The sequence below is a fragment of the Oratosquilla oratoria genome, unplaced genomic scaffold (genome assembly GCF_046742065.1).
Source record: "Oratosquilla oratoria isolate Oo_2021 unplaced genomic scaffold, ASM4674206v1 SCAFFOLD186, whole genome shotgun sequence".
In the NCBI taxonomy this organism is placed as follows: domain Eukaryota; kingdom Metazoa; phylum Arthropoda; class Malacostraca; order Stomatopoda; family Squillidae; genus Oratosquilla; species Oratosquilla oratoria.
The window spans coordinates 80,634-93,267 of NW_027467539.1; the positions used below are offsets into that span (position 1 = coordinate 80,634).

Consider the following 12,634-nt stretch of genomic DNA (forward strand, 5'->3'; position numbering starts at 1 on the left):
GAGGAAATACAGTTGAAGTTAGTTGAAATCTTATGCCTGGTCTGGAGACCAAAAATAAACTCTTTGGAGCTGCACCTCCATATGGAGGCAAGTGTTGATGGGTTTTGAAGATGGGCAGCAGAGAAATTATTCTCTCTTGACATCATCTTGCAGGACCATTGCTTGCATGTACCCATCATTGGTGCCAGAGAAAGCTACAGACTGGAAACACTGCAGCAACACAGCCAATTCTCCTCTTCCTTCATGGGCAAGCTTTTGTAACAAGAATTTTGGTACTAGATTTATCCAAATCAAACATAAGAAAGGTGCACATATTTAACTAAATAAAAATGTTTGACAGTTCAAAGTTTACCAAAATTTCACAGCATCATTCAGGACAGGTCCCTGGAGAAAGAGAATGAAACTACACATACGTAGAAGTAAGTATCCTTGATGTTGGACATTATTATTTTTTTTTTCCACATCAACAACTGGAGCACACTTCCAAGCAAATCAATGACTGTTACAAAATAATATTAGAAACTTTTCAAATACATCAGCGTAGTTAGTAACATGACAAAAGATCCAAATATGATTCAAACCTAATACAGCACTTGCATTTGCCCAATCACTGTATATTTACACATTCACATCCATGTAATCAGAATTTTCTTTGTAAATTTTGTTACTTTTCTTAGAAATATTACACCTACTCCTTCTTTATGTCACTGGTGGAAATATATGATATACTGTATTCACTTAGAATGGCCAAATTATTTGAACTGGAAGGAATGCTGAAGATAGAGGTCTTTCTTATAAAATATAATGCAGTATAAGTAATATAAAATGCAGTCACCTAAATCTGACAGGAATGAACTTTGAGTTTACAAAATATTTTATGTAAAAAATAATTATTAATAAGCTTAAAATTCGATAAGACACTTCAATTATACATGATATTACTTGGTATTACTATTACATTCAAACATGATTCAAAATCAAGGAAGACTCACTGTGTCCAAGTCTTATTTAAATTTTAAGCATAAACACAATCAAATTCAACAATGTCTTATATCTACATTACAACATATGAGATCTTTGCCTCTATTGAAGAAATATTTAAATTATAATGACAACACACTATGATAACTTCTTTACAATATACTCATCCTCACTTTGTCCCTCTAGAAGTTATTCCAAACAAAATTTATATAAATTTAACAAAAACAGTAACACTGAGAATTTAATCAAGATCCTCATGAAACACTTAAAAGCACAGACATCCCTAATATTTCTATTTAGAAAATTAAAAATGATGTGGTGGTCCTGAGATACAGATATCAGAATCATCTCCACCCCTCACACTGTTCTTCATTCTCCATCAACACCCTTACCTCCATATGGAGACCCTAAGTTTTGATCTACTTATTCACATCAAAGCTGAACCAACAATTGTTTTCCTCTTGCTTCTCCTAGCACCCTTTATACCACATGTCTAAAGGATGTGAAGAAATAATTTTCCTTTCAGATACACAAATAATCGGAATAGCTTAGAAGGTGATAGCCCAAGCTGGTACAAGACATGAATTCATATCTAAATATGATAATTGGAAATCGAGGATATAGAAAAAGTTGGAACTGTACATGAATTTAAGGCTAGGTATGATAAATTAGAGATTAGGAGAGGGAACCCAATGGGTGTTGCTCCTTTCCTGTATACTATAATTAGGTAAATACAACTACAAAACATACAACAGTCCAACCTTTTCATTACAAAAAGTTTTTTGGAAGGACTACAAGTTTCCACTCAGTAAAAGCTGAGGCAATGATTATCATCATCATCTATCTAGGAACATGCATATATGACAAACATTAGAAACTTAGGTATACTGTACTGTATATCCAAAGCATAAGTCATAATCATTTAGCATCCAAGAGAATTCAACAGTAATATTTTGAATGGTATAGGAATTGTTACAGGAGTTTCAGTAATCAATGCATGACTAAGCACCACTGAAAGCTAACATAAATATAACAAAATGCTATAAACTTCAGTAAATGACAGAATAAAAATTAATACATCCAAGAATCAATAGATGGTGGAGATGAACTATACACTAATAATAAAAAGAAATCCTGTTGTGTATACAAGTTATTTGACTACATATGAAACAGTTCTTTTCACAAAGAATATTTTCCATACACAAAATATCTTCACATATGTAAATCCATCTCATACTTATACAACTATGAAAAAATATATTAAGTGCAATGGCTGAAGCAAGTCTTCTGGTATTATGCTATATATTACTACTTCCATCTAAGGTGATGGCAAGTGCTTTACATAAACATTTTCCAAAACTTTGGGAGGTGTGTCCGTCAGAAGGGTTCTATCTCCAGTATGAAGTTTGATTGGTTTTTTATGGTAAGTTTCAACAAGCAGAGGAACAGTTTCAAAAGCCTGCAATATATACAAATTAATTAGTTGAAGGAAGTTCATATCACTTAGATTAGTTCATATCATTTAGATTAGTTCATATCATTAAAATCTGCTCAGTAGCATGCGGCTGATACTTTAGGGTCTATATGGGGTGCCCCTATGGAACAAAGTCACAGATCATATTTGTCTGTTATAGAGGAAATCTCAATTCATAGAGAAATGATGCTACTTTATTATACTGCGACTGTCCCTCTGTTAAGCTGTCCCCCCAACACATAATACTGTAACGTACCACTTCTATGAATATACATTTCCGTTTTTTGTCAAACCCTGTGACAGGGGAGGAAGAATACTGCCACTGAGATTCCCACTTGAGTCATAAAAGGCAACAAAAATGGGACAGGGATAGAACTAGCCATCCTACTTTCTGTAGCCCCAAAGGGGACATTTCTAAAAAAAAGTAAAGGTATATGAGGATCTGGGAGGAGTTTTCTAACCAGAATCCTAAGGTTTGGATCTTTTAATCTGCATGGATGTGGTACAGATAAGAATGAAAGGGAAGAGATAGGTAGTATATCTGTATTTACCAAGTTGTATAATACGCCAAGGGAACTATGCTCGTGGTGACCCGTCTTTGTATCTTTCAGCCTCAAGTTTTCTCTAAAATCTTGAATAGTGTTTGCACACATTTTCTTTATACAAGTTATTCCAGATATCCAGCACTCTGTGTGGGAAGATTTTTTTCAGATCTCTTCTATAGTTATCCTTCTATAGTTATCCTTATCCTTTTTTATCCTTCTTTTCATGTCCTCTTGTTTTTCCATTGTCATTTTTTAGTAAATCATTCCTATCAAGGATTTCCATTCCTTTCATGATTCTATAGTCAATAGATCACCTCTTTCTCTTCTCTGCTCCAGTGTTGGTAGTTCCAATTTGATAATCTTTGTTTGTATGTTAATTTGGAAAGAGCTGATGCCAACTTTGTCATTGCTTTCTGTATTCTTTCTATTTTCCTTATATTCTTTTTAGTACTGGGTGTCCATGGTGTCACTGTGTATTCCAGTTTTTGTCTTATTAATGTAACTGATATTTTTTTAACCATTTCTTCATTCAAATAGTCAAATGCCACTTTCACTGACCAAAGTTGAAGGTTTCTCTCATTATTTTGTTGATATGTTTGTCCGGTGTCATGTCTTTGCTGATTATTACTCCAAAGTCTCTTTCTGAGTTCACTTTTTTTATTTCTTCTTCACCAATTTTATAATTTTTTTACATTCTGCTTCTACTTTTTCTAAACACCTTTATACTACATTTCTTGATATATAAGTTCACTTCCCACTTTTGAGTCCATTTCCAGATTTTGTCCAGGTCTGATTGTAATGATTCACAGACCTCCTCTGTTCTTACTTTCTCTAGTGTTTTTGTGTCATCTGCGAAGAAATTCATATAACACTCAAATCATTCCCCCATATCATTTATATGTATATGGCAAACATGATTGGAGCCAGCATCGACCCCTGTGGGACACCACTTATCATTTCTTCCCATTTCGAGTATTTGTCTCTAATTACTACCCTCATTTTTCTCACAGTCAGGAAGTCTTCCATCCATTCTAATAATTTACCTCCGATGCCACCTACTGATTCTATTTTTCTTATCAATTTCTTGTGTGGTACCTTATCAAATGCTTTTTATAGGTATAGATAGGCACAGTCTGCCCATCCATCCCTCTCTTGTATTATTTCTATTAGCCTTGAATAGAAGATCAGGTTTGTTGTACATGATCTTCCTTGTCTAAATCCAAATTGATTTGGAATCAGTATAGTTTTTTCTTCCTGGTGTTTAACTCATCTACTTTTGATCACTTTTTCACATATTTTTGCTGTGCTTGTTAGGGAGACCAGTCTGTAGTTAGTTGGATTTTCCTTATTTCCTCCTTTATATATTGGTACAAATTGCGCATATTTGCTTAAATGATCAGATGATGAATCACATGGGAGTGCACATACTTTTCAGAGAAGGCAAATGTTGCACACAAGCAAATTTCTGTGCACACTTACAGCAAAAAATTAGAGGGAACATTGGTGATGAATGAGGAAAATGGGGGAGAAATAAGAAAAGATGAGGTGAAAGCAGTTATTAACCTCTTCAGTACGGGCCTTAAATCTCGCGGGCAGCAGCCAATGCCAGCCGTACGACGTGTCGTAATAATACTCGCATCATAAAATATAGTCACCGCTTATATCGATCGTTCTCTCTTTCACCCGTGAATTTTGAAAACCATAGAGAATGTGATTAAGGGCAGTTTATAGAGAATGGCAAAATGCAGGGGCGACTACAATAAATATAATCAAGACGCCGATATGGCAGCCTCGCATATCCACTTGCTCCTCATGACGCCTACGTATGCGGCACCGTATGGAAGGGGTTAAAGTGATAAGAGCAGGTAAGGCACCTGGCTTAGATGGGTGCCATTTGGAGTGTCTAAAAAAGGGAGGTACAGTGATGGTAGACTGGCTGGTGAGGTTGTTTAATGTTTGTCTAAAAGAGGGTAGAATGCTGACTGGAGGAGTACCTGCATAGTTCTACTTTACAAGGACAAAGGGGAAGTGTGAATGTAGTAGTTTCTGAGGGATCAGTTTGTTGAGTGTAGTTGGGAAGTCTTATGGGATGGTTTTGAGAGGATTAGGAGAGGAACAGAGGGAGTAATTGGTGAGGAACAGTGTGGGTTTAGGACAGTAAGGGGTTGTGTGGGTCAGATTTTTATCGTAAGACAGATATGTGAGAAATCTTAGGAAAAGGTAAGGATGTTTTTGGGCCTTTGTGGACTTGGAGGGGGCTTGTGGCAGGGTGGCCAGGAGGGCACTGTGGGAGGTGTTGCAGATATGTGGGATGGGGGGAGGGCTGTTGGGATTTTTTTGCAAGAGTAGTGGTGTAATTGCTCTTGTGGTCCTCATTTATGGATATGGCAACTCACTTCCTCCAGTTATAATTGTCACAGTGTGTCACAATATGACATGAAGTTGTGTTAGGTAATGTTAGTCTACATATCCCTGTAAGAGTTATATAACATTATAACTGCCCTTACTAGCTATCTTATAGTGTCAATACATAAACTGATGTTGGATTCAACCACTACTAGGCTATCTTAAGCTGGATACTGAGATATAGGACTAGAAAATTAGGTAACTTACACTAAATTATCAGTTACAGGAAAATTACTGCAGAGTACACAAATGGATCAATTTGCAGTCAAGGGTCAATACAACATCAATGACATAAGAAAGTAGTGCCAAATCACACCTAGTTCTTAGCAAGATTCAGATAAATAGCAAATGATAAATTATAAACTTTCTTCATACAAAAATAAAGTGGAAGGCTTGTGTGAAGCCAGGTAAATAGGAATATAGACTAGGCCTATAGAAACAGAAAAATGGCACCTGGCACTGGCACTTGTATGTGCCCCACATATAAAAAGAGAGTTACATGCTGTATTTACCTAGTTGTATTTTACAGGACGAGAGCTATGCTCGTAGTGACCCGTTTTTGTATCTCTCCGCATCCAGTTTATTCTTAAAATCATGTATAGTTTTGGCACTCACTATTTCTCCATTTAGTTTATTCCAGACATCAATCACTCTATGTGGGAAGCTGTTCTTTTTCAGGTCTCTTCTGTAACTATCCTTCTTTAGCTTCTTTTTGTATCCTCTTGTTTCTCTTCTGTCCCATTTTAATAAGTCGTCTCTATTGAGAATTTCCCTCCCTTTCATAATTCTGTAAATGGTCAACAAATCACCTCTTTCTCTTCTCTGTTCCAGTGTTGATAGGTGCCAACACATTCGTGCCCTTGTTCAAACCCCTCACATCTTGTAAGTTCACTCTTATTTTATATAATGTAAATAAAGTAGTTATATTTTGCATTTTGCCTTTACTTCAAATCCGGTGGAAGGAAAATCTCCCAACCAAAGGCATAAAGCATGCTGGCAGTAGGATTGATAGTACTGATTGAAACATGACCAGGTTTGATACAGCAAATCAAAAACAAAACTCCAGATTGTGACATATAAATGGGGGGCTGTTTGGTATTATTTCTTCACTGGGTGAAATAATTGGTGTCACAACTTTTTGGCTACCTCCCTTGGAAGGGGGAAAAAGCCTTGGTATATGTATGTATGTATGTACAACTTTGGCATTGTGACACACTACTTAATATTTTCCAATTTTTTGTTTCTTTTCAGCCCTTTAGCTATTACTTTTTCCTTCACTCTGTGAAAGCATTGGAAGTCTTAAAACATCCAGTGATTACTTCTTTGTGTTTTTGTTCCTTTTTCAAGTGAGTTAAAGTTTTTACAGGAGATCTCTTCTATCAGTGCAATCTATCCCCTTTAGTGACCTGAACAGTGTAATCATGTAACTTCTTTCTCTTCTATCTTTCCAAGTTGGCAGACCCAGTTCCTTTAGTTTTTCCCCGTATGGTTTATCTACCTGGCTGGGGACCAGTTTGGTTGCTGCCCTTTGTATCTTATCAATCTTGCTTATATCCTTCACTCTGTGTGGGGACCATACTACAGTCTTGGACGTATCAGGGATTTGATGAGTTTTTTTCATCATCTCTTCATCCATATAATGGAATGCCACTTTAATCTTCTGCAGTAGTCCATATATCTCTCCCACAATCTTGCTGATATGTCTGTCAGGTGACAGGTTGCCTTTTATTAATGCTCCCAATTCTTTCTCCTCTTTTGATTTTGTAATGTGTATGCTTCCTAAGGAATAATTTAAAGATGGCCTTTTGCTGCTATTGTTATTGCCCATTTCCAGCATTTTGCATTTTCTGGTATTGAACTTCATTTCCCATTCTTGGCCCTATGCAAAAATAGTATGTACAGGTAGATCTTTTTGCAACATTCTACCATCCTCCTCATTTTTCACTCTTCTCATGATTTTTGCATCACCTGCCAACATGTGCATAGTTTGTTGTTTTTTCCATCATATCATCAACATAAACAAGAAACATTATTGGTGCAAGCACAGAACCTTGTGGAACTCCACTTGTTACTGCTCTCTAGTCTGATATCTTTGGTAATGTCCTCATGTATCTTTCCTTCAAAAAGCCTTTAATCCATTCTAATAGTTTGCCCCTCAGTCCTCCAACATGCTCCAATTTCCACATAAGTAGACTGTGAGGTTCTTCATCAAATGCCTTCTCTAGGTCCAGGTGCATGCAATCCACCCACCTCTCTCTCTCCTGCAGGACATCAATCACTCTTAAGTAAAAGCTTAAAAGATTTGACACACATGGCCTTCCAGATCTAAAACCAAACTGTCTGTCTGTCAGAATGTTCATATTTTCAAGATATTTGGTCCATTGATCTTTCACAATCCTTTCACATAGTTTCATTATTGTGATGGTTAGTGATGCTGGCCTATAATTTAGTGGTGCTTCCTTGTTGTATATGGATGATGCTGTGATGCATGGATGGCAGTGGATGGGGGAGAGGAGAAGGAGGATGTGTGAATGATATTTTGATGCAGCCCGAAGGGATTTCTCCCTCTCTTCTCTGTTTCTGCATGAAGGGACAGAGTGAGTGAGTGTGTGTGTGTGCTGATTAAATGAAGTGGCCTTGTGGTTGTGCTGTGTCTTGTTGCATTGCTTCTGACCTAGGGCAGCGGGTGAGATGCAGGGATGACCTGTCATCCAGGATCCAAGAAAAGAGGGAGGGAGAGGTGGCGAATGGAAGTAGAGTATGTGGGGATGAATTGGGTGGGAGTGGATTTATGCCTTTGACTTTGGCTACCTCCCTTGTAAAGGGGAAAAAGCCCTTGGTATAAGTATGTATGTATTTACTACATGGTTGACAAAGTTGTTTCTATCCACTTCCAATTTAATCTATTTCCTGAGAGTACGAGTCCATTACTTCTTGTCTGATTTGCATTCATTGTGAAAATATCACAATTTATGTCAATTTCCTTTATAATCTTAAAGATCTGTGACAAATCAACTCTGAGTGTTCACTGTTTTAGGGAAAGTAGATTCATATGGTTTAGTAATTTTTTGTATGATTTATTTCTGCTATTTGGAATCAGTTTTGTGGCTTGCTGTTGTACTTTTTCCAATCTGTCAATGTCTTTGAAGAAATTTGGTGACCAGTTTCTTTGTTGAACCATTTTGGGTGACCCTGATTTGGGGGGCATCTGTCCTTAAACTGGATAAAATATATAAATGTGTAAGTGAAGGAAATGCTCAATCAATCAAGTAACCAATCCACTGCCCCAGGCCTCTCTTGTACCCATGATTCACAAGGAATTGGCAATGGCCACTGGGCAGGCCCATAGGTCACTCAAAGAATATGTACTAAGTTGTTGCCAAGGGACTGTTAGTGTTGTGTCTTCTGTGAGGAAGTATTGAAACCACTGAAATTATATGGTATGACAAAAGCTTCAGGGCATGGTGGGATCTCAAGTTGGATGCCTAAGGAATGCAGAGAACAATTACTGCACAATATTCATATCCTGTGTGTTTATTATAAGTAGTGCCACAAATTGGATACAGACTAATTTGGTGCCAATTTATTTAGGAAGAAATTAAGAAATTCCATTGAATTACAGACCAGTGTCCCTGGTCAGCATGAGAGTAAAATTGTGAGAGAATTGTGAAACATCAATTAAATAGACATCTTAAAGAGAGGAACATTTTACCAACCTGGTTTCAGAACTGGAAGAGCATGCTAGTTGAACCTATTTGGATGAAGAAATGATTCAAAAAATTTTAGTTACATTAACAAGACCAAAACTGGAATATGCAGCGACACTATGGACACCCAGTACTAAAAAGAATATAAGGAAATTAGAAAGAATACAGAGATCAATGACAAAGTTGGCACCAGCTCTTTCCAAATTAACATACGAACAAAGATTATCCAAATTGGAACTACCAACACTGGAGCAGAGAAGAGAAAGAGGTGATCTACTGACTATAGAATCATGAAAGGAATGGAAATCCTTGATAGGAATGATTTACTAAAAAAAATGACAATAGAAAAACAACATACATACATACATATACCAAGGCTTTTTCCCCCTTACAAGGGAGGTAGCCAAAAAGGAAAAGGCATAAAATCATTCCCACCCATTCCATCCCTGAATACACTCCACACCCCTCCACCCTCCCTCTTATCTTAGCACCTCCTGGATGACGGGTCATCCCTGCACCCTGTCCACTGCCCTGGGTCAGAAGCAGTGTTGCAAGACACAGCACATCCACAGCAAGGCTGCTTCATTAAATCAGCAACCACCCCTCTCCGTCCCCCCATGCATAAAAGGAGAAGACAGGGAGAAATCCCTTTGGGCTGCGTCAAATTTTGCTCACACATACTACCTCACCCCCCATTCCACCTCATGTATCACAGCATCATCCATATATAACCATTCTCCATTCACCCATCTTCTGTCCTCTCCTGTCCTTCCTCAACAGACATTCCTCTCTTCCCCAAAGCCCCTTTCACCCCATCCATCCATCTCATCCTAGGTCGCCCCTTCATGGTCACTTCCCCCCACATCTGCCATCCATACCTCTTTTTCTCGTCTTTCTTCATTCAGTCTTTCCACATGTCCAAACCATCCCAATACTCTTTCATCCACCCTATCTCCCAACTCCCTTTCCACCCCCGTTCTCCTCCTCACCTCCTCATTTCTCACTCTATCCAGCCTAGTAACCCCCATCATACTTCTCAGACACCTCATCTCAAACACATTCAAACTCCTTCTCTCTTCCTCTCTTATGTTCCATGTTTCTGCCCCATACAGTGCTGTTGGCACAATCACTCTTTCATACAGTCTCCTCTTAGCATCCATTCCCAAATGTCTATTCCTCATTACACTCTTTAATCCACCAAGGCATTTACTCGCTTCTCTCAATCTACATCTAGAAAAACAAGAGGTCATGAAAAGAAACTCAAAAAGGATAACTACAGAAGAGATCTGAAAAAAATATCTTCTCACACAGTGCTGGATATCTGAAACAGTGTGTGCAAACACTATTCAAGATTTTAAGAAAAAACTTGATGCTGAAAGATACAAAGACAGGTCACCACGAGCATAACTCCCTTCCCGTACAATACAACTAGGTAAATATCAAACTTATTTGCAAGTGAATGATATGCTGCAAGAGAGAGGGATAGTTGGATTGTGTACCAAGATTGAGAAAAGGCCTTCAATGAGGTATATCACAACTGACTATTATGGAAATTGGAATATACTGGAAGACTTTATTGGATGAAAGATTTCCTGAAGGACAGGCACAAAAGGACATGAGTAAAAAATAAGATCTCAAGATGGGGAGCAATGACTAGGAGTTCCACAAATATTGTTACCAGGACTTGAAATCTGTTTGTGGATGATGGAGAGATCAAGAGAAGAGTCAAAGATGGGGAGGTATGTTGGCTGTTATAGAAAGATCAAAACAATATGTTAATGACGAGGATGGGAGGAAATAGATGGAAGGGTGGTGAATGGTGGGATTAAGAGTTGGAGGTAGTAGTAGAAGACAAGAAGCAAGTGAATGTAGATTGGTTGCAAAGTAGAACTAGGGAAACATATGAAAGGTAAAAAACAGAGGAAAAGCAAAATGATTAGCGAGGGAATCAAAGAGGAGAGCAGATGTAAAATGGGGTATGAGTTTGACAGAAAAATCTTAAAAGAATAAAAAGAGGTTTTGGAAGTAAATGGAGAGTGAGGGGGTGAGTAAGGTAAAGAAGAAAAAGTTGTTGTTGTTGTTGTTGTCGTTCCATAGACTGTCTGTCCGAGTAGTCCCGTCTCCCCAAGGAATGCTACAGCCGAAACTGGGTTTTCCCACAAATCCTTTATAGAGTGTATGTTGTGTTGTTTGCGTGCATGATTGTGTATAATGCAGTCTTCCATTATGTGTTGTATGGTATGGGGTGAAGTGTTACATCCTGGGCAGCTGTTCACAATGCGGTCATCCAGCCTCTTCTGGTAGCTTAGAAGTGCTGGGTGGTGACCGCACCGCAGTCTGGCCAAGTGGACTCTGTCCTTTCGTGGGAGAGAGGATTCAGAAGGGTGGATATCAGGGGGTCTGGCATGCAGCAGTGTGTTGTCTTTCAGTGTGTTAATGGAGCGGTGAGTGATATGATTATGAATATGTTTCCGGAGGCTGGTATTTGGTGGTTGTGGAGGAAGAGAAGAGAGTATTTGTGCGTAATAAAGGTCTTTGGGTGTTGTTTTAATGTTTCTTGGTGTGTGTGGGTGTTCTGCTATGTAGTGTAGCGGGTGTGATGTGTTTGTGGTGGCTGCGGCAAGTGTTTGTGTGCCTCTCATGTCGAGGTGGTCCTTGACTTTGAGGACTTTTGTTTCATGGTGTAAATGGTCTGTTGGTGTTGTATTTGTGCAGCCTGTAATTGTTTTTAGAGCTTTGTTTTGTATGATTTGAAGGGTGTTGTGGTGTGTCTCACTGAGATTAGGAGCCCATGCAGGACTCGCATAATTCAACACTGAGCCTATGCATTGTTTGTATATTGTTATATTAGTTTCTTTGTTTTGTCCAAATGTCGTTCCAGTGATTGTCTTCGGTGTGGTATGTCGAGGTGTGCCTTTGTTTCTTTATGTTTGTGATGTATTGTTTGAAAGACATGGATGTATCGTATGTTACACCAAGAATTTTAGGTGTGTTTGTGTGTGGTATTAGAGTGTTGTTAATGTAGAGGTGAGGTATGTATTTGTGTTCTATTGTCCAGTTGGTGAGAAGTGTTGCTGTAGATTAGGTTGGAGCTGTTTTGAGTCTGTTTGTGATGAACCATGTGTTGAGTGTATCAAGGTATGGCTGGATTATTTCTGCAGCTTTGTCTGTGTTACGATGTGTGCATGTGATTGTTATGTCGTCTGCGTAGGAAGAGATGCAGAAAGAAGAAAAAAGTAAAGGGTGCAGATGGACAGATGTTAATAGATATGAAGGCAGTAATGAGATAATGAGTAGAGTAAGTCAGTTTTTGAATGTGGAAGAGGTGAGGGAGGGACTGATTGTGGCAGTGGGAGGAACTATGAAAATGACTGCAATGGGAGAGGAAAATGATGGGGCTTTAGGAAAAGATGAGGTACAAACAGCATTGAAAGTGATGTAAGCTGATAAGGCACCTGAGTTGGATGGGTGTTATGCAAAGTTTCTGACAAAGGAAGGAATTGTTATAATAAGCTGGTTTA

General features: G+C 38.3%; 1 protein-coding gene across 1 annotated transcript in view; it reads right to left on the reverse strand.

Moving 5' to 3' along the window:
- Positions 1–414: 414 nt before the first annotated feature.
- LOC143022814 (uncharacterized) overlaps positions 415–12,634 on the reverse strand; it is a gene marked incomplete at its 5' end in the record, with an annotated part of 149,122 nt that continues 136,902 nt past the window's right edge. The window contains one exon of the mRNA XM_076181192.1: positions 415–2,440. Within this exon, the coding sequence (XP_076037307.1) occupies positions 2,300–2,440 (141 nt within the window). The remainder of the gene's footprint in view (positions 2,441–12,634) is intronic.